The sequence below is a fragment of the Aythya ferina genome, assembly GCF_964211825.1.
Source record: "Aythya ferina genome assembly, chromosome: 21".
NCBI lineage: Eukaryota > Metazoa > Chordata > Aves > Anseriformes > Anatidae > Aythya > Aythya ferina.
The window spans coordinates 7,345,091-7,368,512 of NC_140319.1; the positions used below are offsets into that span (position 1 = coordinate 7,345,091).

Genomic DNA, 23,422 nt, shown 5'->3' on the forward strand with positions numbered 1-23,422 from the left:
TGCAGCATCTCTGGGCCTGAGACCCTCAGCCTGCGTGCGTTTAGCTGCTGACTGCATCACTGGGCAGAGAGCAAACAGAGCTTTCTCCTGCCAGCAGCATCTCTCTAGCACTGGCAGCAGCAAGAAGGAAAAGCGCTTACTCCTCCCTTGGGTGAGGATGCTCCTTCTTTACTGCTTTGCACCAGTGTACCCGCTGTGCCAGGCTGCTTGGCAGGGCCTCGGTCAGGCACCGGGGAGCGGATCTCTCGCAGCACCCAGAGCTTCTGGCTGCTGGCTGCCTGTGAATGTTCCCTCCACAACCACACCTCGGTAACCCGCGGTTCTCCCACTCCTGTTTCCAATGCAGAGTGTCCAGAGGGCAGGTTTGGAGCTGGCTGCCTGCTGCTCTGCTCCTGCAGCGGGGCGCCCTGCGACCGTGCCACCGGGGAGTGCATGTGCTCGGCGGGCTGGACGGGACACGACTGTGCCCAAGGTGAGGAGGCGACAGGAGGCAAGGCGCTGAGCCCAGGGCTCAGGTGTAGGGCTGTTGGTTTTCTTCTGGTAAAATTCATTTTGAAAACATCTAATGCGATTAGGACCATCGCCATGGAAATTTAGAAAAAATGCAACTTTTGATGCTAAGTCTTGAACAATAGCCTCAGCTTAGCTCTGTTGTTGGAGCTGAAGGCAGCTCCAACAAAGCAAACAAAGTGCAATAAAAATGACAGAGATATTTTCAGTTATTGCAGTCCTTAACATAGGCAAGGAATCTCTCTTTACAGTTGTGGATTTTTTAATTGCCTTCACCAAATTATCCTTCAACTGCTGGAAAACGAGAGAATCTTAAATTAAAAGCTTCTATGCTCTCATGTAGCATTACAGCAGCTGGAAGTTATTAGTCCTGTATGGATGTCCTGCTCGTAATAGCTCGACTGAGCAGCGAAAGCACGTGTGCACGGCGCTCACCATGCAGCCTGAGCTGACTCCAGGCCCCGCAGCACTCAGACGAGGCGTCCTGCCCTGCCTTTATCAGTCTGTAGCAGTTTGAGTCTCCTGCGCAGCTGAAGGCGGCTCTTGGAAGCGCGAGCAGCGTGACAGCGGCTCTGAGGGCGCTTGGCCAGAAACACCATTGCCTAGCAAGGAGCAGTGGTGGCTCCCCAGCAGTAGATGTGAATCCAAAAATTGACACGAGAACCCTGGTGTGAGGTCAGACCAGCACTTGCTGAGGACTCCCGTGCTGTTTATAACACAAACGGGACAGTGTTGTCCTTACTCCTAGCCATGTGCTCCCAAACCAAAGCATGAGCGTTGCATAAAGCCTGGGTACAAACAAGACAGGGAACCCACTGCCGTGCACAAGAAACCATGCGTTCCACCCCTACCCCTCTGCTGTAGGTCCCAGCCCCCTGCCCTGGGGCTTTGCAGCCCTTTGGTTAGCAGCACCTCTCCTGGCGTGCCCTTGGGGTGCTTGGACCACGCCGTGGTCCTGTTGTGCTGCTGGGTGGAGGAAGCCAGCACGGCTCCTGCCTCCCGCTGGCAGCTCTCGCCCTGCCTGCACTGCTTGGTGCAGGTGCTGAGCCGCCCGTGCTCCCTCTGCCTCTGCTGCAGCCTGCCCCGAAGGCCACTGGGGCCTCGGCTGCCAGGAGCTGTGTCCCGAGTGTGCCAACAACGGCAGCTGTGACCCCGCCACGGGAGCGTGCGTGTGTCCTCCGGGCTTCACTGGCAGCCGCTGCCAGGACGGTGAGTGCCGGGCTCACGGTGCTGAGTGCCGGGGGGGTGGCAGCATGTGCCGTGCCCCAGGCTCACAGCAGGTTTGCGGTTCGTGTCTCTGCCTTGGCAGTGTGTCCGCCCGGCTGGTACGGCCCTGCCTGCCAGCTGAGCTGCAGCTGCGGGAACGAGGGACATTGCCATCCTGTGACGGGGACCTGCAGCTGCGCGCCCGGCTGGACGGGCCACGACTGCCAGAGAGGTACGGTGCCCTCTGCTCACCACTCATCACTTGTAGAAAACACCAAGGATCAATCACGGCAATCCCACACTCGTGCAGCATCACTCCCTCAGTCCCCTCAGTGTCTGCTGCAGACCCACAGCCCCGTTAGCCCTTTATTAGCCCTGCTGCCTTCTCTTTTAAGCAACGGGATAAAACCCCGAGGGGGAAGAAGAGCTGTTCCCATGCCCTTCCCCACCGAGGGGCTGCACGAGGGCTGGTGCTGAGGCCGTGCTCCTCCTGTTGCAGCCTGTGACGGGGGTCGCTGGGGCCCCGGCTGCGCCAACGCCTGCAACTGCAGCGGCAGCGACGGGAGCTGCGACGCGGTGACGGGGCGCTGCGCCTGCGATGCCGGGTACACCGGTGTCCGCTGCGAGGAGCGTGAGTGCAGCCAGCGAGCTGCTGGGGCACAGGGCATGGGTTTGGGGGCTTTGGGGAGGTGTAGGGTGGGCACTGCGGGAGGTGTTTGGGTGCAGAAGGGCAGTCCTCATGGCTCTCCGTGGTGCTGTGCTGGTGGGTGGCTGGGTGCCGTGGGTACACGGCTGTGAGGAGCAGCGTGGAGCCCCCTGATTAGAGAAAAGCAGTGGCCAGATCCTGTTGTCCCATTCCCAGCCTGAGCTCCCTGCTCAGCACAGCTCCTGGGCTCATCAATGCCATTTGCTTTTGCCTCCTAGGGTGCCCAGAAGGGTGGTTCGGGGCCAGCTGCCGGCACCGGTGTCAGTGCGAGCACGGGGCTGCGTGCGACCACGTCAGCGGGGCGTGCACGTGCAGCTCGGGCTGGCGGGGAACCTTCTGCGAGCACCGTACGTACCCGCCCTGGGGGCTGCGAGCTGCTGGAGGCTCCCACAGCCCCCGGTCCCTTGCATGGAGACCTCCTGGGACTTTTCTCTTGTGTCTTCCACAGCCTGCCCAGATGGATTTTACGGCATCGAGTGCCGGGAAGCCTGCGAATGCCTGAACGGAGCCAGCTGTGACCACGTCACGGGGCAGTGCCACTGCCCTCCCGGCTGGACCGGTCCCCGTTGCGGCCATAGTAAGTGTCCCATGGCCACAGGAGGTGTCCCCATGGCCCCATACATGGAGCCCTGGCCATCCCCTGTGCTGCTAGAGCACAGTGAGCATAGGGTCAAGTCTCTGTGTGGAAGTCAATTCTGTGTGGCTCAGAAGTATTTGGACCAAAAACCATAAATTCAGCAATGCAGCTCCCAAACATTAGGTTCAGGGTGTCTGTCAGTAGGAACTGGCTTTGCTCCTCACCCAGAGCAGTGTCAGAGAGGAGCCTGGAGCTGTGCAGCCCGCAGTGTGCGTGGCCTCAGCTACAAATACGTGTGTGCGTGTGTGCTTGTGCACACGCATTTCCTATCTGCATGTGTTTAGTTGAAACTGCTGACAAAAGTACACAACCAAAGGTAAACACCCTGGAAGAAATTCCCACTGCACGGAATATTCTGCAATTTTTTTTCATGAAGTGTTGGCACTGATGACCCAAACATGAGAGGGAAACACAAAAATAAAAACAGAAAATAAAGTGGACACTTTTTTTTTTTTTTTTTTTTTTGTGGGATGCACGCAGCTTTGCTGTTTCTCTGGCATCAGGCGTGAAGAATAAACACAGTCGCTTGTGCTCAGGGCATGAAGAACCACATTTAAATCTTTCTGCAAGGGAGGAAGGAGATTGTCAGCAGACACAGCAGCCCCCCGCCGCCCTGCTGGCTTCCCTCTCGGAGGCATGTTCTAGTTCGTGTCCTTCCGATTGTGTTTTTGTGCTAAGAATAGCCCTGCCAAATGGAGAGCGTGCCCCGAACCATCCCGTGCCCTACATAACTCCGCATTATCCCAGGCCCCGAGAGAGGCACTGAGATGCTGGCCGAGCCCTTGTCACTCCTGCAGCAGTTTTCACGTGCACCCAGAGATCCCCGTGCCAGGACAGGCGATGTCCTGTGCCACATCCACTGGGACTCAGGGAGGGGATGCCAAAAATCTCTGAAGGGGCTCTGTTCTTACACACTCTTTATCCAGGCTTTGCAGACTAAAACAATTCAAGGATGCTTTGGACCTGGGTTTACCTGAAGCAGATCCTCGGGGGGGCTCTTTTGGCAGACGTCCCCTGTTTGGGGGGCTGAGCACGTCATGAACATAGTGAGGGCTCAGGCACCTGGCAGAATGGTTCCCTAGCAGATAAACATTAAGGATAACCACAGTGCCCACGTGTTTTAATGTCACCCACACACGTTATTTCTCTGTGTAACACCATAAAACCCAGCCCCACGAGCGGCCCAAAGCAGCCACCACCCACTTTGGTCAGTCCAGTCTCCAGTTCTTCCCGCAAATGACCATTAGTAGGAGCCTTGATGCCATAATTCACACCGGTGTTAACTCTTGTGCCTACTTCTGATCCCCCGAAGCGTGCCAGGAGGACAGGTACGGCGAGGACTGCAGCCAGCCGTGCCGCTGCTCCAACAACGCCACCTGCGACCACGTCAGCGGCCGCTGCCTGTGCGCGGCCGGGTGGACGGGCCCCACGTGCCAGCAAGGTAACGCTCCCACAGCCACCTCCCCGCCCTGCCCGCGGGTGATAAAAGTGCCATTTCTCTGCATGAGCTGGAGCTTTCAGTGGAGTAGCAGCTACAAAAAAATAGAGACAGATGAGGCAAGATTGCAAGACCATAACCTTAGCGATGCTGTCACAAGACAGAAGCCAAGAGGTCGCCCTCACCCAATGTGCCCCGAACAGCGCCCTGTCAGCAATGCCTTCAGGCAGGGCTCAGTGAAATTGTGCGTGAGAGCAGCTATTCGTGTGTTTAAATGGAGTTTTGCTGCCAAGTACCAGCACTATCAAGGTCTGGAAGATGAGCTCAGCACCACCTGAGCTAGTTTGGGGGAAGAAGGGTGTGCTTGGGGTTTGGCTTCAGGTTTGGGGGTTTTTCAGTCCCGTTTCCACTTAGGCCCTGTGATGTCTCCAACCTGAGCAGGTTAAAATACCAAATGGCTTCACGTGGGGAGCTAGGCAGCCTCAGGGTGCCACTAGCTCAATTCCCAGTTCATGGCAAGCAGCAGCAGCTTCATTTCATGCCCACCTACCACTCGGAAGGCTGGGGTTTGCCCTTGGCGTGCAGTCAGGGCTGTTTTCTGACTTGGGTTTTGCCTTGGTTTCCCCTCAGCATGCCCGCAGGGTTTCTACGGGACGCGCTGCCTCGAGCGCTGCCTGTGCCAGAACGGGGGGATGTGCGACCCCGCCACGGGGCACTGCGCCTGCCCCGCGGGCTGGACGGGGCTGGCCTGCGAGCTGGGTAAGGACACAGCCAGCAGCACCAAGGGATGGGTTCCACCACCAGCCGGTCCCCTTGGGGCTGGCGTTGAAGGGACAACGTGTGTGGGGTGACGGCTCTGCTCTGTGCTCTCTCCCAGCCTGCGCCGAGGGGCGGCACGGGGCCGGCTGCGGGCAGCGCTGCGCCTGCCAGCACGGGGGGATCTGCGACCACCGCGGGCACTGCCTCTGCCCTGCTGGATGGACCGGCACCGCCTGCGAGAGCCGTGAGTGGGGGCTGCAGGGGGAGCGCCGGGGGGCTGCGGTGAGGGGCTGGGAACCAGGGGACTGCGAGGGGTAGACCTGAGGGCTGGGGTTCTGCATGCCCCAGAGGGCTTGAGAGGGGAATGTTGGGGTTTTGGTGTGGGTGTCGGGGTTTTGGGGTAAGTGTTGGGGTTTGAGGTGGGTGCCATAACTTGGGAGGGTGCCATCATTTGGAGTGGGCACCGAGCTCCCCCCCCAGTCAGACTTCTAGGTTTTCTTTCAGATAAAAATGAATAAAGAAAGCCCATCCGCAATTATGTGATTTCTAAAAAAGAAGCTCAAATCCTCTCTTTGCCCTCCTAATCAGCCACATTTCAAAACACATGACTGTGCAAATGCCTGCTGTGTGCTGTGCAGCCCCGCTCCCCACAGCCACCTCTGCAAACTCAGCCCGTGCAGGGACAAGCAGCCAGTTTTGACATTGCTGATTTTCTTTTTTTTTTTTTTTTTTTTGCATTCATTCATGAAAAAGAAGTGAAAACCGAGTGCGCAGATTTTTGCACCTGCAGTGCTGACTTCTGGATGGCGCTGGTACTGCAGATGCGCTGTTCTGCAGCTGCTTTGGGTCCTCACAGGAGCAGCAGCAAACCCAAATGATCACAGCTGTGACTGACAGCGTATGGCTGGCACCCAACCGTCCCCAAACAGTGCCAGCCGTAACACTTCCCAAACATTTGGCATGGTTAAAAAGAGACTTTTCACGTTGGTTTAGGCATAAGAGTGCACAAAAAACAGTTTGCTTTGCTCAAGATTTCCCTTCCCTGGGTGCATCCTCCTGGCTGATGCCCCTCTCTGTCCCCTGGTGCCTGACTTGCCGTCTCTCCTGTGTTTGCATCCCTAAGCTTGTCCGGAGGGGCTGTTCGGGGCCCGCTGCGAGGAGCGCTGTGACTGTGGGGACGCGGTGCCGTGCCATCACATCACGGGTGCTTGTGACTGTCCCCGCGGCTGGAGGGGCCGGCGCTGCGAGAAAGGTGAGAGCGGCATCGCCCAGGGCTCCCACAACAACCCCAGCTCCTGGCACGGAGGGGAGCTCCATCCCCATCAGCACACAGCATCCCGACTCCTTTATTTAGGAGGAAATCGTCTCGGGCGTTTCTCAGCAGGCCGGCACTGCAGCACACTAAACCTTTAATTCAATTTTGCACTGGGGCCTCTGAGCTGACGCTTCCAGGCATTAACTCGAGGTCCAGTTGTGAGCCTGGCACCCCCCTGTGTCCCCGCAGCCTGCCTGCCTGGGTCCTTCGGGAAGAGCTGCGCCGGCCGCTGCGCCTGCCCCCCGGGAGCGCCCTGCGACCACGTCAGCGGGCGCTGTGCCTGCCCGCCGGGATTCACGGGAGCTGCATGCGAGAAACGTAGGAAGGGAGCAAACTTTTGATGGGTTTGGGGAGCATGACGGGTCGTGCAATTGATACTTAAAATAATTAAAAAGAGAAAAAAAAAAAAAAAGAAAGAAAAAAAAAAAACACACCACCAGTGAGCTTTGCCAAAGAGCAACTCCCATTTTGGCAGCTGGGCGCGTGCCCACTGAATCTTAGCGAAGCACAAGGAGCCAAGCGGGAAATCAGAGCCATGTATTTGTCCAGAGGATTAGTGACAAATCAGTGTTAAAATGGGCTCCTGTGGGTACAAGCAAGTCTGGAAGAGACGGAAGCATGTGAGCACATTCCTCGCTGGGGGACGGGGGTGTGTTTGTGATGTCTTTGTGTGGCGGGATGGAGGGCTGCAGGAATTTGAGCAGGGTAGGTAGGGCTGGCATTGCAAAAGGTTCCTGGAATCAGGGAGCAGTTGGCATGCGGAGCACCACCTCCCTTTGCTTTCCGTGTGCCAGAAAACATCCACTGCCATGGGAACCTGTTTAAATCTTGGGTTTAAAAATAGAAAAAAGGAAAGCCCAAGCCTCTCGGGGCAGGTGGGGCGCTAACTGTGCCTGTGTTGCCTTGCTGTCCTCTCTCGCAGCCTGCCCACCCGGCACCTTCGGGGAGAGCTGCAGCCAGAGCTGCCAGTGTGCGGGAGCCACCCAGGATTGCCACCCTGTCACCGGTGCCTGCGTCTGCGCCCCGGGCTACCACGGGCCATCCTGCCAGCTGGGTACGGCCACTGCATCCTGCCCCGTGCATTGTGGGGTCCCTGTGGGGCTGTCCATGGCTGCCCCGGGGCTGCTCTGAGGTGTTTTGCTGGGTCAGCTCTGCGCCCTGCTGCACAGGAGCAGCCGCCGTGCCCGGCGCATCCCATGGCGGTGCCTTTCTTGTAGTGCCCGTGCTTTGCTCTCGCCCTGCCAGGCACTGGTGCGATTGTTTCTGTTTGTGCAGAGTGCCCCGAGGGCTGGTACGGGCCCAGCTGCAAGCAGCCGTGCGAGTGCCAGAACGGAGCCAGGTGTGAGCACACCATGGGGACCTGCCACTGCCCGCCGGGCTACGTCGGTGCCGACTGCAGCATCGGTGAGTGCTGGGGGGAATGGGGGGCCCCAGAGGCTGCCTCAGCAGGGGGTGAATGGTGGTCCAGTGGTACCCCTGCACTGGCCCACCTGCAGGAGAAAAGCTCCTCGTCTCGCCCCACACAGCCAGCAGTGCTCCAGCACAGAGGCTGCTTCGTGTGCTCAGTGCTGGGGGAGCACAGCTGCTCTCATTTGCTGTCTGTCTGAGCCTTAGAAACATTTTCTTACTCTGTCCTTTTGGTGCCAGAATGATTTCCTCGATGTGAAAGGCATGGCACATCGGGTTTTGCACTGTGCCAGCCGTGTATTGCCACCACTCTGCTTCTCCAGCAGAAGGAAATGTGAATGCTCTTTCCCTGCCCTGCCAGTCCCCCTGGGCACGAGCCCCAGGGCCTGCAAACCCTCCTGCCTCCCCCAGCTGCCCCCCTGCTCTGCTCATGCACCACAGCTGTGTTGCCCTTTTGGCCTGCACACGTGGCCCATGGGTTTGATGAAGGCAGGTAAAGGTCTTCCTCCTGCCAGCCTGCCCCGCCAGCCGCTACGGCCAAGACTGCGTGCACGCCTGTGCCTGTGGGGAAGGGGCCACCTGCCACCACGTCACCGGAGACTGCCTTTGCCCGCCGGGAAGAGTTGGTCCCACTTGTGAGCAAGGTAAAAGCGAGCTGCAGGGGGAAAAATCCGAAGCAGGAACCCGTTTCCCCGTCCCAACACCTCTGCTTCCCTCCTGGACGCTGCTGCCCGTGTGCCCACCGCTGCCCCTTGGTCCCACAGGCTGCCAGGAGCAGCGCTACGGGGAGGGCTGCCTGCAGACCTGCTCCTGCCAGAACGGGGGGCTGTGCAATGCCACCGACGGGTCCTGCTCCTGCGGGCTCGGATGGACTGGGAAATCCTGTGAATTAGGTAACCCAGCTCTGCAGGCACGGTCCTGTGCCAGCCGGGAAGCGCTGAGCTGGCTCAGCACCTGGCTCTGTGTGCCTGCTGGCCCCTCTGAGCCACCCCGGTGCCCCCCTGCAGCGTGCCCGCCGGGAAGGTACGGCGCCGACTGCCAGCTGCACTGCTCCTGCCAGCACAATGCCACTTGCGACCCCACCACGGGGGCCTGCCGCTGCCCCCCGGGACATTACGGGCCCCTCTGCGAGCACGGTGAGCTGCGCCGGGGGGACCTGATGCAGCGGGGGCATCACCTGCAGCTTTGTGGCTGTGGTTTCTGAGGGTGGTCTGCAGAGCAGGACAGCAGGGTGAAGGTGGGGGGGACTTGCCCTGCCTTTCCTTTCCTCCCTTTCCTTGTGTTCACAGTGAGCCCTCCTGGAGTGCTCCCAAGGAACCCCACTTCTGAGGCCGTGGGCTGCAGGGTGCTGCTCAGAGCCACCTGGGAACGCCCAGCACCGCGCAGCCTGCGTGCCAGACACCCGAGCGAGTCGGTGCTTCGCGAAGAGAAAAGCTCGCTGCTTCCAGCCCAAGGCTTTGCTGCAGAGGCCATCTACAGCCAAGCCCGTGTCTGTGCTCGCTAACGAGCTCTCCCCCCCAGGTTGCCCCCCGGGTTTCCACGGGGCCGGCTGCCAGCAGCGCTGCGACTGCGAGCACGGCGCTGCCTGCGACCCCGCCACCGGCCGCTGCCGCTGCCCCGCGGGTGTGCACGGCCAGCGCTGCCAGGCAGGTACCACCCGCCCGCCGTGCCCCCCAAAATTGGCAGCAGCCCCTGGTGCAGGCGGGCAGCACGTCCCTGCCCTGTCCCCTCTCCCCAAACAGGCTGCGAGGAAGGAACGCACGGGGAGGGATGCCGGCAGCTCTGCGACTGCGTAGGGAACGCGACCTGCGACCCGGCCACGGGGCGCTGCCTCTGTCCCCCGGGGAAAACTGGCCCCAAGTGCAGCTCAGGTGAGGTTAGGCACAGCTTGGGAAGGTGAGGGGGGGGGGAAATGCATCAGGGCATTGCCAGCAGGCAGAAGGACAGGCCTAAGGTGGATTCAGGCACCCTTTGTTGGAGCTGAAGTCCCAGGGAAGGGCCCTTCCTACTTGGTGTGCATCCTCTTGGGAAGTAAGAAGGCATCTGAACAAAGGTATCCACCCCTTCAGCCTGTTTGTAGCCAGATTTGAACACAAACAGGCGCCAGCCTACAGTCCCCTTGCATTAACTCACCTAAAAGTCACAAGGCGGAGGCTGCAGTGCAGCAGGAGCACCCTACTGGGCTCGGCCGCTGTCCTGGCTCAGCAGAGCTGGGGAGCAGGCTGGGAGGTGGTTGAGGCAAAAAGCTCGCTGCCTTGTGTTCCTCGCCACCACGGCAAGCCCTGTGCGTGGCTCGGTGGGGAACGCTGGTGCCATCTGGCTCAGCAGGACCAGGCTGAGCCCTCCACACCCTGAGCGCCTCTGTCCCCGCAGAGTGCCCGGCGAACAAGTACGGCCCCGACTGCGCCCTCGGCTGCGCCTGCACCCCCCACAGCTCCCAGTGCAGCGCCAGGAACGGGCAGTGCCGCTGCCTCCACGGGTACATGGGCCCGACCTGCCGGCAAGGTGAGCCCTGGGCTCAGCACCACCCTGCTGAGTGCTGCGGGATCCCAGCGCACAGGCAGCCACTGTGCTGGGATCCCTGTGCTCATGCCTGCTGACCCCACGCCTGCAGCCAGCGGTGCAGACTGCAAGGGCTGAGCCTGTGCCCCTGCTTCCCTTCCAGCTGTGCCAGCCCAGGTGCCCACCAGGCCCCCGCTGCCCCCAGGGGAGCTGCAGTGGACGGAGCACTAGGTCTGGCCGCCACCAACAGCGCCCTCGGTGCAGGACCCCCTGGAGAAGCACAGGACCTATTGCTGAACTTGTTTACAAGCCACACGCATTAATTAGTACCGCCGTGCCAGACTATGCTGCTGTTCTGAGCGAGGCTGGCGTGCTGAGCACCACCAGAGCACCCGGGAGCTGCTGGGGCTGGACGCAGGACCCTGAGAGCCGGTGCCCCTCGTGCCGGACACCAGGAGTGTTTGCTTCTGCTCGGTGGCTGGGAAATTGCTGGCCTTCACCTTTTGGGTTTGGGTGCTGGGTTTGGGGTTGGGGGAAGGGAGGGAGGTTTGGGAGGGGCTGACACTATAGCCAAAAATAGGTATTTATGCAAGAATATTTATGGGAAGCTGCACAACAGCGTTGTCAAAGCTGGCGGGTGAACATTCCCAGCTCTGCGGCGCTCGTGCCCAGTGTGGCACCACGGCACTTGGCTGTTCCTGACTCTGCAGCCACCCTGTACTGTAAGCTCCCATTTGCCATGGGAGAAGGTGCTGGGCTCTGCAGCCAAGAGCTGGTCCCAAACCAGGGCTTTGCCAGCCCACCTGAGCATCCCACATCACCTGCTCCAGGGAAAAGCGAGCCTGAACCAGGTGCAGTCAGCGTGCTGTATGGCACGGCACGGAGCTCCTGTGTGGTCTGGTGAACGCACAGCCCTCGTTAGGTGTCCTCCTCTGTCCTGGCCCCTGCGACATTTCCGTATTGTGGTGGAAGCCCAGAGGCTGAGAAGGGGCTGGAGGAGCTGCCAGGAGCCATACAGCCACAGTCAGCAGCGAGCACGAGAGCGCTGCAAGGCTTAGGCTGCCACCTGCAGCAGCGGGGACAGTCACTGCCAGGGGATCAACCCCACAACGGGGACCACCAGCTGCCTCACCCAGCCCTGTCCATGGATTTGCACAAAGCCCCTGGGCAGACACGGCCCAGGACCCGGTGCTGTCGGGGGCACCGGTCTGCGAGCAGCAGTGGGACGCCCCCAGCCCTGCCTTTAAATTATTCCCCCAGGGGCCAACTGAAAATAATAAAAGAACTGTTTTCTCTTCCGGAGGGAATTTATTTTAACCTGTACATAACTTGTAATTTTTTGCTAATTCTTTTCTTATTTTGTTTCTTCCTTAACAGTATTTTTTGCATTAGATATCACTATTGTGAAGAAATAATGTTAATATAAGTATGTAGTGAAGGACCAAACTGGTGTCATTAAGGTTGTTTGTTGTATGATCGATAACCAGGGAGTAGGAAGAGTTTGTTAACGTGCCAAACGACCCCGATTAATCCTGCTATTCTTGCTGCCGATTCTCCAGACAATCATACGCCGTGTTACCCTTGCGGTCAGGTGCCAGCTGCATCCGACTCCGGTTCCTATTTATTTCCTTGGTGGGCTGGGAAGCAAAAGCAGCCTCCACCAAGCCAGGGGGACGGGGAAGTGCTCGGCCCCACTAGGTTCATGGTGCCCAGGCAGCCCCGGGTGCAAGTGCCCAGCCCCATCCCCTGCCCTTCCACCCAAGGAACACAGAAACTTCTTCAAATTATATATTTTTTAAAACCATTTTTATTTCTTACTACAGAAACTTCCTTTTCTCATGTAGCTCGTGTCTCTCTCCTAGACTCTGTCTCCTCTAATTTAGCACCGGTTAAAAATTTTTAATTACTCCGCAATTAAGAGAAATAAACAGAAAGCCTCAGTGACTTTCTATTTATTTGGTTTCTCGCTCAATTAAGCTTGAATTCTGTTGTGACCCGAAGTGTTTTTTTTGCAGGATATTTCCTGAAACACACACAGCTGGGAGCAGGGAGTGCCCAGAACTCAGGCTGGGGCTGAGCCCTGTCCCTTTCAAGCTGAGCCAGCACCTCAGCTGCATCTCAGGGCTTGTTCCAGGCTGGTCACATCGGAGGGGTGACCAGGAGCACCCACTGCCAGGTCCCACGTTAACAACTGCTGTCACTGCGGCTCCAGCTGCAGCCCAGGCCCGACCACGAAACCTGGTGCCTGTGAGCGCCCGGTGCAGGCACAGTTCGAGAAGAAAGGCTCTCCTGCCTTCCTTGCTGTGGGCTGAGCCCACGGGGGTTTGAAGCCCAATGGCCAGGGCCGAGGCATGTCTCTGTGGCACTGCTCCTACACATCGGTCTCTATCCGCAGCCTCTCCATCCGCCGCACGTTGCACTCCACCGCCGTGCGGTTCGTGATGGGCCGGGCGCAGGACTGGGGGAACCAGCCCCTCTCACCGTCCCGCAGCCTCTCGCCCCAGCACCAGCCTAGGAGAAGAACGAGTGCTGATGCCATAGGGAAGGGTGGTGGCCGCCGGGGACAGGCGTGCGGGGTGGCAGCCGCAGGGTGACCCTGCCATGGAGGTGCCCGCAGTGGGGCTCTGCTCCTGGCTGCTCCAAGCTGTGCTGCTCCCACAGCCCAGGGCTCCTCGGCTGCCCACCCGTGGCAGTAGGAGCTCCCCCAGTGCCCCACTGTCATCTGCTGGGCCACAGCTCCAGCCAAGGGCACAGACCTCAGCCCCTGCTACAGCTTCTTGGAAGCTTCTGAAAAATCGCTCAGCCCCCGGCTTGCTGAGATTTTTCCACCTCCGGCTGCTCCCCAGCACTTACCGTCCTCCCCGCCCAGCACCAGCACCACGTCCGCCTGCTGCAGAGAGATCTCGTCCGCCTGCTTAGCCATGTAGGCACGGGTTATCTCCACCTGGCTCAGGTCTGCAGGGCAGGATGAGAAAGGGGAGCGGGTGAGAAGGGACGGCCGCACCGCACCGGCCAGTGCAAGCCAAGCTTCCTGCCCTGCCCTGCATGCGAATGGGAGGCTGAACTGCAGCCTAAACCTCCCCCAGGCTTCCTCCTGTCCCTCCTGGAAATGTATTTGGGCTCTGAGTGAGGAAGAGGCTAATATCTGAATGGGAGAAACTCCTAACAAGCAAGGCACGGTACCCTGAGCTCTCCTCCTCTCCATCAATGCATCCCCAGCTCCATCGCAGGCAGGAGCAGGTACAAACAGGGCAGAAATGTGAGATTTGCACCCCCATACCTCCTCGTGGTGTGGTGTCGGGCTGCTCCCTCTCCCTGTGCATCAGCGCTGTCACCCACCGTGCCCGGTCGCTCCTGGCAGGGGAAAACTGGGATGTGCAGGAAAGCCACGGGCAGCAGCGGCTGCTGGAAGTCGCTGAGAGCTCCCCAGCAGCACGAGGGCTTCACAGGCAGTGGGACTGAGTGCGAGCACACATGCTGATGTGTGCAAAAGCACACAGACGTGGCTGCACTGCTGATGTATGATATGAGGAGCGTTTGGAAAGGTAAGGGGGAGAAGGAAGCACTGCAACGGGGAGAAGCACAGCAAGGGGGAGACACCCACGCAGGACCCATTCCGGCAGGACAAGCAGGAGGGGCAGGGCGCCATGCAGAAGCCCCCCAGGTGACACCCAGGGCTCATCCCCCGTGCAGCAGCACAGAATCCCACTCACAGCGTGTCCGCCGCCAGCAGCACCTCCTCCCGCCTGCCCTCGCTGTCGCGCTCCAGCACCACGCGCAGCAGGTGCCCCCCGGCCGCGCCGCGTGTGCCGCCCCCGCTCCCTGCCTTGGCGGGCGGGGGGGAAGGGGGCTCCGCCGCCTCCACCTTCTCCACCGAGACCTGGTCCAGCGTGGCGTAGTTCATGACCGTGTAGCTCTCCTCGCTGCAGCAACGGCAGGACGGGCACCTCAGAGCTGGGGGAAGGAGCCGCCTCCCCATGCTGGCCCGGGGGACCGCGCGCAGCGGGCATCACCCACAGCCCTGGTGCCCATCACGGTGCTGATGCTCGGGGTTGAACGTGCTCTGTGCACTTGGGGGCCATTCCCAGCCGGAATTTGGTTGCTGCCCTAACAAGAAACACCTCCAAAATGCTCACAATGGGGGAACCTTGAGGTTTCCTTAGGCTGCTTGGGAAAGCGAGGCTTGAATCCACCCAGCCCCTTCCCAGTGAGAGGCAGCGGTGCCCCCGAGCCTCACCTTTTCTTCTTGGTTATGATCAGGACGTCGTTGAAGAGGAAGAGGTAGCAAACCCTGCCAGAGCCCTTGCGGAAGATTCCTGCCTCCTCGGAGAAGAGCAGGTAGAGCTCACCCCGCTTCAGCAGCCAGCGGGAGGCAGAGATCAGTGGAAAAGGCTGAAATGGAAAAAAAAAATGAATGACTGATGTCCCGTGTGGCAGGGAACACCAAGTCAGAAAGCTGTGTTTGAGCTCACTGGGGACTCTAGAGTCATGGAATATCCCAGTTGGAAGGGACCCACAATGAGCATTGGGTCCAAGCCCTGGGTCACAAAGGATCATCCCAAATAAAAAATCAAAGCACAAAGCAGTGTGGATGGACCCAGCCCCCACCGCCACCCGTCCTCACCTTCTTCTTTCCGAACTCCAGCTGTTTCTGCAGGGTGTACATCTGCTCTGTCCTCTCCATGGCACGAGCTCCCTCGTTGCAGTTCTTCACCAGCTGGAAAAAAACACAAGAGAAGGGGAGGATGGAGGAGGCTCAGCACATCCTGCCTCTGCATCAGCACGATTACAGCTGGCAAAGATCCCACTGCTGCTGGCTGCCTCTGACAGGAGACCTCGAGCAGGTGTCCAGGATTTCCTACCCAGGACATCACCAGGAGAGGCAGCAGGGTCTCTCTGACCACAGAGAAACCGAGCACGGAGCTTCACCAAGGGGCAGGACCAAGAGGAAGGACCGATCATCCGAGGAGGGGAGATAAAGAGGAGGCTGGCGATGGAGCAGACAGGGAGCCACGAGGAGGTGATAACCAGCAGGGAAGGCAAATGGAGGTGGGGCAGCTGCACTGCCAGCACCAGGACCACAGCTGCCACTGCTGCTGCTGCGCCACTGCCCTGCTTGGTTCCCTGCTCTGCGCATGGATCTCCAGAAACGAGGCAAGAGCAGCAGCCCAGGGACACTGCCACGGGGCCTCCAAAATAGGGAGAGCACCCCTGGAGAAGACAACAGTGAGGGGAAGGACAAAAGATGGCCAAAGAGGAACGAAGAGAAGATGACAAGAAGAAGGAAAAAAATCACAATCAAGTGAAAAAGATGGGCAAGGGAAAAGATGTGTGCATCCAACAGCTCTTTGGAGCAGAGAAATCTCAAGTGGCCCCGTGAAAGAAGGAAAATCAGAGGCCAGCCCCCAGGTGGGGACCGGGGTGGTGACACGGAGCGCCGGGAGGGAGGGAAGGTGGTGGTGGCTGTCCTCACCTTGCTGATGGCTTTCAGAGCTCTGGTGGCAGCCCCGTACGCTGCAGTGCATGCTTTAGTTTTTTGACACACAGTCTAGAACGTCAAGACAAGATGCTTTAGTGACACTGCAAGACAGAGCAGCTGCGCATTGACGGCCTCCTGGGCTTTGCGGAGGCAATGCCTGCTTGGACCTGGCAGGGGGACAGGACAGGACAGGACACGCGTTCAAAGCACGACTGAACAGTGCTGGTGGCTGCGAATCCGGCTCCTGGCAGGGCTCTAACAGCAGCCACGTCCGTGACCATCACCTCGTGCACCAGGCATCCACCCGGCCCTGCTCCCGAGGTACCAGCGGTCCCCCTGGCAGATCGCTGCTTGGCTCAGGGAGCCAAGGAAGGGAGCAGCAGGAGGTGCCCGGCGCTGCCACCTCTGACTTACTTACATCTAACAGCAGGGGAAGCCGCGTTACTCGCTGCATGGGGAGAATGAGAAATGAGATCATTGGCAGCCCTCCACATTCTGGTTTCCTTTCAATTTGTTTCAAGGCCTCTTTAAATAGGGGGTTTGTGGTTCTGGAACGGGACAAGAAACCTCCATTAACGTTGCTGTTTGGTTATCAAGACTTTCCAGAGGATTTCCCCGCGGCAGGCTGGCAGTGCAGCTCCAGCACCAGCCCGTCCTGCTCAGCGGGCACAGAAAAGGGATCGATCCACGGGCAGGTGATGGAAAAATGACTGGAGATGCTGAATCAGCCAGAAGTTGGGAAAAGCTGTCAGAAACGGCCGGCACCACGGGGACAGCCTGGACAGAAGCAGCCTCCACGAGCATCCCTAAAGCACCCCACACCACCGCCCTCAGCAGGACCCGCTCGCAGCATGGCTTGGTTCAGCACGGGGCAGCACTGCCCCCAGCTGGCCCCCATCCCTCCTCTTCTCAATACACCGCCCAAATCCCATCCCACACCACGCAGTACAGGTCTTAGAGGCTTGGTGCTCAGCAGGACACGGCCCTGAGCAGCTCGGAGCCCTGCGAGCAGCCCCCGAGGAGCCCGAGCACACAGCACAACTCACAGCAGCTTCTGCAGTGTCCTCTGCTGGTACACCTCGTTGGAGCAGTAACTGACGTAGGGGTTGAAGTGCTTCGAGGCGTGCTCTTCCACGATGTCGCTGATGTCGGGCATGACGAGGTTCTCCTGGTGTCGCTTCTCCAAGTCTTCAAAGAAGCTAGGGGCAGAAAGCCAGCGGCCTCACCGCGCGCCTCACTGGGGCAGGGCCGAGGGGATTTTTAGTTCGCTGGCCCAGGGGCGGCTCAGCCTTCCCACCAGGTGCCTTGCTCTTGGTCCCGTGGCATGGCCCAGCTGGAGGCCCTCCCTGGTGCCTTGCCCCTTTTCCTCCAGCCCCCCTTCCACCTTTACTCCCAGGGGTCTCCCCTCAGCTCAGGCCTTTGCTTTCTCTTCCCGCGGCCCTTTGCCAGCCCCAAGGGGCATCTCTATGGCTGGGACCTCAGCTGGCATCTGTGCAAAGTGTCTCTGCAGGAGCAGAGCAGTTCTGGGGCAGCAAACGCTTTCTGGTTTATGAGTTACAGAAGGAGATTGTCCGGGGGAGCTATCAGACCAGAGCGACACACAAGCTGCCAAGCTCAGTGCACTTTGCCATGAGCAGGCTCTGCTGGGACCATCCCCGCAGGCCAAGTGTCCCAGAGCAGAACAATTCCTCGAATTATTCCAGCGACATTCCCACGCTGGGAGTTTTTCCCAAATTGCTGCAGCTGAGATGTGCACCAGCTGCTCGAATTTCCCCACACCCACCCATCCCCATCCCCCAGGAGGGTCCTGCGTGCTGCAGCCCCCCCGAGGTCCCCCCGCGCCCAGCCCAGCTGCGGGGACCAGGAGCAGGAGCAGGAGCCCCCTGTGCCCCCACACCGGGTCTCACGGTGCCGCCCTGGCGTGGTGTTCCCACAGCACCCGCTGCAGCTCCCACCCCCAGGGGGCAAAGGGCGAGCTCTCGGAGGAGGCAGTTCCAGGTCCCACATCCTGTCCGTCTGGCTGGGAAGCCCCCAGCTGGGAAAGTCAGCAAACAGAAACACCCCGGGCACGGTGATGGAGCAAGAGGAGCACCCCCGCTTCAGTGCCCGAGTGCAGCCACGCGACTGCTCCCCGCTACAAAACCTCAGGGTTAACAGAAAACGGCAGCAGGGCAGAACGGAGCCCTTCACCCCAGGCACCAGCACCAGGACGATGCTGAGGGGCTGCCTCAGCACCATGGGGCTGCTGCTCACACACAGCAAAGCAGCGGCACTCCGAGCTGCACAGCTTCACCAGCGCAGTGCCAGTACCCGTGCACTCACTTGGTGCTGACGGCCAGGATGTCGCTGATGTTGGAGAAGAGGTGGTGGTGCTCCGTCTGCGTCATGGTCTCCTTCAGCTCCTCCGACTTCATGAAGTGGCACACCAGGATGTTCAGGCTGTGCATGTAGGAGTACTCGGACGTGATGATCTCGAACATCGCCTGCAAGCAGCGGGGCGGTGAGGAGGCAGCAGGGCAGGCTGCGGCACCACCGGCAGCAAGAGGGGTGAGCTCCAACTTGCTGCACCTCATTTACATTAATAACGACCTTATAGCATGTAGTAATAACTCACATTATTTGCATTAATAACGTCTGGAAATTTTTTCCAAGCATCCCCTGATACCATCTCATGCATCGCTTGGCCTACACCAATGTCTGCATGCTTTCGGACAGCCCCGAAACCACGTTGCACCATGAAGATGCTTTCCCTTCTGGTGGCTGATCCTTCAGAGCACCCGGAGCCCCCGGGATGAGCCCCCAGCACCACCCGCCCCAGCAGGACACCCCCGTGCCCCCACGGGCCGCTCTCACCTCCTGCCGCTTGCGCTCCTCGGGGGTTATGGTGTCCAGGACGCCCGCCTCCAGCACCTGCAGGCAGCACAGGGTCAGCTCCAGCTCCCCGCAGCCCCAAACCCACCCCAGCAGCTCCTGTGCTCGGCAGTGGGAGTGCTTTGCAGGCAGGGATTGCTCTCCACCAAAAACACCAGCGGCCAGAGCCGCCTGCTGGGGTGCCTCAATGAGCGCAACCGCAGCAGCTCGGCCGGCATCTGCCCAGACCTGCCAGGAGCCCGGCGTGTCCCAACCAGCACCGGGCTGCCCCAAAGCACCCCACAGCCGGGGTAACACCGCTCACTATTGGTTTGGCAGCTCAGACAGCTTTTAAAATACACTCTGCTCTATTTCTTTTTAATAAGCAGGTCACCTTCTGGTGCAATAAGGGCTTTCAAGAACAGATGAGCAGAAAAATAATCTTTCACAACGTGGAGACTGCTCGAGGTGCAGCCTGGCCTTCCCAGGTGAGGGTTCCCAGACCCAGCAGAAGGCCTGGGGAAATGGCCTGGAGGCAGGAGGCGAGCTCACACGACTGCTCCAGGGTTCAAGGACAGCAGCTGGGCGAGGTGTTGCTGCTGCCCAGAGCTGCACTCGCCGCTTATCCATTTCCCCCGGGGAACGCAGGACGCGGCCAGGAGCTGTGCTCCTGCTCCTACCTCCGGCAGCTGGCTCCAGGTGACCTGCGCGGGGCGATAGCTCTGCACCACGATGGCGGCGTCGGGCGGGGACGGCTCCTCGGGGATGGGCTCCTCCAGCAAATCCTCGTCCGACTCGTGGCTGACCGAGTTCAGCCCTCGCTCGCGGATTTCCTGGTACAGCCGGGGCTCTGCGGCGGGGAGCACCGGGGGGTGAGAGCAGCCTCCTCCCACCTCACCTCCCACCACCTCCCCACCCCAGCACCTCCCCACTGAGGACTTTGCACGGCACCAGCTAGCAGCTCTGGCTGCCGCCAGCCTCCGCAGTGTTTGCCCTGAGCAAACAGAGCTGGGAGCATTCCCGCTGCGAGCGCGGCTGCACCCTCCTGGGGAGCGGGGCCACGGCGCCGCTGCTGCAGGTGGGGAAGCGCGGGGGAAGCGGCTGCCCTGGGCCAGCCCCACACATGGCAAAGGGGCTGCCAGGGATTCCCTGCGCCTTCTGTGTGGGCTGGGAAAAGGCACCACAGAGTGGCTGGGGAGGAGGAGAAGCAGCACTCACGGTCCTTGAATGAGCCGCCCCGCTTCTGCACCCGCTTCCGCCCGAATGTTCTCTGCGGGAGGAAGAAGAGGAAGAGGAGAGCTTGACACCACCACGAGGAAATCTCGCTGCCACGGCAGGACCACACAACCACAACCCTTGCCACAAAGCTCGTGCCAGGGTCAGACACCCACCGGCTGTATTCCGGGCCCTGGGAAGCATTTGGCTCCCTCGAGAAGGGGAGCAGCTCCCTGGGCAGGCTGTTTGCAAACACCACCCTGTTGTCTCAGACCGACTGTTGTCTACACTGTTGTTTGCTATACTGAAGTGACTCAGCTTTCACCTCGCATTATCAGGGTCACAATCTGAATGATCCTTTGGTTACTCCGCTGCCTTTCCCATCCGTCTGTCTCGCACCTGGACTTTGCCTGCTCGGCGTCTCGGCCCTCCCAGCCCTGCTTCGCCCACGTCTGGGTGCAGGCCCAGGGCCCCCGCCCGGCCACCCTGCCCTGCAGGCCCGTGGGAGCCCCGCAGGAGCCGCGATCCTCACGGAAGCTGCAGCAGCTGCAAACCCACCTTGTTCCTGCCAGGGCTGCGGGCAGGGGGAGCGCTCCCCTCCTCCAGCACTGGCTTCAGCGAGGCGGCGGCGGCCGCTGGCTCCGTCTCCGTGCCCAAGCCCTTCATGGCAGCACGGTAGGACATGTTCCTCAGGTTGCGCTTCAGCATCCCCCGGCCGTCCTCCTCATCCTCCTCCTCCTCCAGGGAGATGCTGGGGATGGACGCCCGCCTCTGGTCCGGCCACGCGGGCTCCTGGCCGGAGCCGGCCGCCCCCGTGCTCTGGTGCCGTGAGGGGTTCTTGGTCTTGGTGGAGACGGCCAGGCTGCGGGGGATGAGCTGCTGGGTGCCCACCTTCAGCGCGGCCGGGCTGTCCGTGCTCAGGACGATGCGGCGTGGCTCGGCCAAGGGGAAGGGGCCCAGCGGTGGCGCCGAGTCGGGGCTGCGCGTGCCGGACGGGGAGGTGGGGATGGAGCTGGGGGGTCCCTGCCGCAGGGGGTGGCATCGGTACTCCAGGAGCAAGGGCTTGTCGTCCGCATTGCTGCTGTGGGGGCTCCGGGACATGGCAGCGGCTGGAGAGCTGCATGAAAGAGACAGACGGACAGACAGATGGACAGACAGACAGAGGGCTGAGTGCCTTCTCCCAGCAGCTGGGGCCATCACACGGCATCGTGCGGGGACATGGGGACAGGGCCCGGGCTGGGAGAGGAGCAGGATGGAGCCCAGGGTGCTGTTACATCCCCGCTCTGACCGGGGGCATCGCCTCACCCCTCGGGTGCTGAGCGGGTGTGGGTGGGAGCCCGGCAGCCCCCAAAAAGCCAGGGACAGACGGGGCTGACGGGTGCTCCCCCTCCGCTCCCAGCATTGCGCGGAGGCAGGGTCACTGTGGGTGCACCCCCCCAGGCCTCACTGCCCTCCCCGTGCTCTGTGCCCCCCCTGCAGGGCCCAGGCACGCAGCCCACCCCTTCCCCACCGCCTTCCAGCCCAGTTTTGGCCCCCTGCAGCCCCCCCCGCCCCAGCACCCAGCGCTCCTCGTGCAGGGTGCCACGGACCCAGCTCCTTCCCCGTCCCATTACGGAGCTTAAGGGAACCCCACGGCTGCGTCCCTCCGACCCGAGCCCTGCCCGGCCCCGCTCCGATCCCCGAGGCCCCCCCACTGAGCCCAGGGTCCTCACCCCGCTCGCAGGGGACCGGGACGGGACCCCGGGACCCCGCGGGTGGGGGGCAGAGACCGCGGGTGCTGGGGGCAGCCCCACGGAGCCGAGCCCCGCAGCCCCTCCTGTGCTCGCCCCAAAAGCACCCAAAAGCCCCCCAAAAATCCCCCGGAACGCGGGAGGCCCCGGCCTCCGGCTACTCACAGACACCGCCTCAGCCCCGCCAGCTGCGGAGGAGGAGGAGGAGGAGGAGAAAAAGGAGAAGGAGGAAGAGCAGGAGGAGGAGGAAGGGGAGGAGGAGGAGGAGTTCGCGGCGCCAGGAGCCGCCGGGGGCCCGGCCCAGCCCGGCCTGGGGTTGGAGGAGCGCAGTGGAGGCGGGGGTGGCCTCCCTCGGGCCCTATCCCGATCCCAATCCCGATCCCTATCCGGATTCCCAGTCCCGATCCTGATCCCAGTCCCGGTCCCGGCCCCCTCCGTTGCGCGGTGCTGAGCACGGCCCCGCTCCTCTCCTCACTGATCGGGGCTGCCGAGCGAGCTCCATGCGGCTGCCCCGCGCTGTCCTCCTGCTTTTTGACGCCCCACCGAGGAGCCGGGTCCCCAGGGTGCTGCTCCCAGCCCCAGCCCATGCTCCTGGGGCACCCCGACCCGTAACGCCTCGCAGGGAGGCCGGGGAGCACCCGGTGCACCGAGGGGCGACCAAAGGCTGCTCCGCCAACCCTGCTCGGGGTCTGGGCAGCCACAACCAGCTCCAGCGGGCCGGGGATTGTTCCTCGCTCCGGGCACACGAGGCTCAGCCTCGCAGCTGGGTCTCCAGTGGCTGGAAGAGGCTTCAGGCTGTCCCTGCGTGGGCATAAAGCATCCATCCGGAGCATTTCATGGCCCCAAGGCGGCGTTTGGCCATTTGGGGTAGGGAGGGCCCCAGGGCCGGGCTGGGGGCAGCCACCCCGCGGCCCAGTTGCCTGCAGAGGCCGGGCTCTGCTCTGGGTGTTTACTGGGAGCAGATTTTTCCCTGACCTTCTCTTGTGCCCTCCGCTCTGATTTTTTTCCCTGTTAAAAATGGAGCCTTTTTCTCCCTGGTTTATGGAGAATCTCAAGTGCTTTCTGGATGACAAAGTCCACTTGTCGGCAATATTCTTCTAAAAGACTCCGCTCTCCCCTCGCCAGACAATCGCTCTATTATCAGCGCTTTCTTATCCGAGAGGTTTTTTTCTTTCCCTCCGGGGCTAATAAGGAGAAAGCTGCCGGCCGTCACAGAGCTGCAGAGGGCTCCTACTCAAGAGTTCAGCCACGACTGAAGCCCTCGCACGGCAAACTCCAGGGAAGTGCTATTATGCGGGAGGTGGGATCCCATCATTTGATCACGCTGAATGACTTTTTGAAGCAGAGACCATTCACCGGTTTTGTAATGCGCGTTGTTAGCTCAAAGACCCTGCTTTCAAGTCATTTTTGCTCCCGGTGCCCCCGCTGAAACATCTGACCGCTATCACTCGATAGTCGCTAACTCGCCGCTCTCAGCTGTGAAAGGAAAGAGCCTTCACCGCTCCCAAACAGCTCCTCAGCCCTTCTGCAACCCGGCCCCGGCCCCGTTCTTGCTCTTCCTCCCGGGAACGTTCCCCCGAGGAGGATGCAGGCACGGCCGGGCGGCAGGGAGGGATGAACTCTCCCCCTACACGTCCCTGGTAGCCCTGTGCTGGGGCGTGCTCTCCG

General features: G+C 60.7%; 2 protein-coding genes across 6 annotated transcripts in view; one reads left to right on the forward strand and one right to left on the reverse strand.

Moving 5' to 3' along the window:
* The window catches only part of MEGF6 (multiple EGF like domains 6), a 73,411-nt gene extending 62,423 nt beyond the window's left edge, over positions 1-10,988 (forward strand). For both annotated transcript variants that reach the window (XM_084495125.1, XM_084495126.1), the window contains 20 exons: positions 347-472; positions 1,588-1,719; positions 1,820-1,948; positions 2,216-2,347; positions 2,641-2,769; positions 2,871-2,999; positions 4,372-4,500; positions 5,128-5,256; positions 5,375-5,500; positions 6,380-6,508; positions 6,761-6,889; positions 7,494-7,625; positions 7,847-7,975; positions 8,494-8,622; positions 8,743-8,871; positions 8,986-9,114; positions 9,500-9,628; positions 9,721-9,849; positions 10,352-10,483; positions 10,644-10,988. In XM_084495125.1, coding sequence (XP_084351251.1) covers positions 347-472; positions 1,588-1,719; positions 1,820-1,948; positions 2,216-2,347; positions 2,641-2,769; positions 2,871-2,999; positions 4,372-4,500; positions 5,128-5,256; positions 5,375-5,500; positions 6,380-6,508; positions 6,761-6,889; positions 7,494-7,625; positions 7,847-7,975; positions 8,494-8,622; positions 8,743-8,871; positions 8,986-9,114; positions 9,500-9,628; positions 9,721-9,849; positions 10,352-10,483; positions 10,644-10,711 — 2,525 coding nt within the window. In that variant the 3' untranslated portion in view covers positions 10,712-10,988. The remainder of the gene's footprint in view (positions 1-346; positions 473-1,587; positions 1,720-1,819; positions 1,949-2,215; positions 2,348-2,640; positions 2,770-2,870; positions 3,000-4,371; positions 4,501-5,127; positions 5,257-5,374; positions 5,501-6,379; positions 6,509-6,760; positions 6,890-7,493; positions 7,626-7,846; positions 7,976-8,493; positions 8,623-8,742; positions 8,872-8,985; positions 9,115-9,499; positions 9,629-9,720; positions 9,850-10,351; positions 10,484-10,643) is intronic.
* A 1,276-nt stretch (positions 10,989-12,264) lies between these two features.
* ARHGEF16 (Rho guanine nucleotide exchange factor 16) lies at positions 12,265-22,582 on the reverse strand. 4 transcript variants are annotated; one of them, XM_084494820.1, is made up of 15 exons: positions 22,230-22,582; positions 20,583-21,141; positions 20,028-20,079; positions 19,490-19,659; positions 18,813-18,869; positions 18,282-18,442; positions 17,006-17,158; positions 16,378-16,507; positions 15,954-16,028; positions 15,105-15,197; positions 14,718-14,872; positions 14,194-14,403; positions 13,761-13,834; positions 13,334-13,435; positions 12,265-12,991 (listed from the first exon to the last, which is right to left on the reverse strand). In XM_084494820.1, exons 1-15 carry the CDS (start codon positions 22,565-22,567, stop codon positions 12,852-12,854), a joined length of 2,469 nt encoding a protein of 822 aa, XP_084350946.1. In that variant the 5' UTR covers positions 22,568-22,582; the 3' UTR covers positions 12,265-12,851. The 4 variants fall into 4 exon arrangements, with proteins under 4 accessions (XP_084350946.1, XP_084350947.1, XP_084350948.1 ...); XM_084494821.1 differs by lacking the exon at positions 22,230-22,582 and adding an exon at positions 21,920-22,043; XM_084494822.1 differs by lacking the exon at positions 22,230-22,582 and adding an exon at positions 21,737-21,840.
* Between the last annotated feature and the right edge of the window lie 840 nt (positions 22,583-23,422).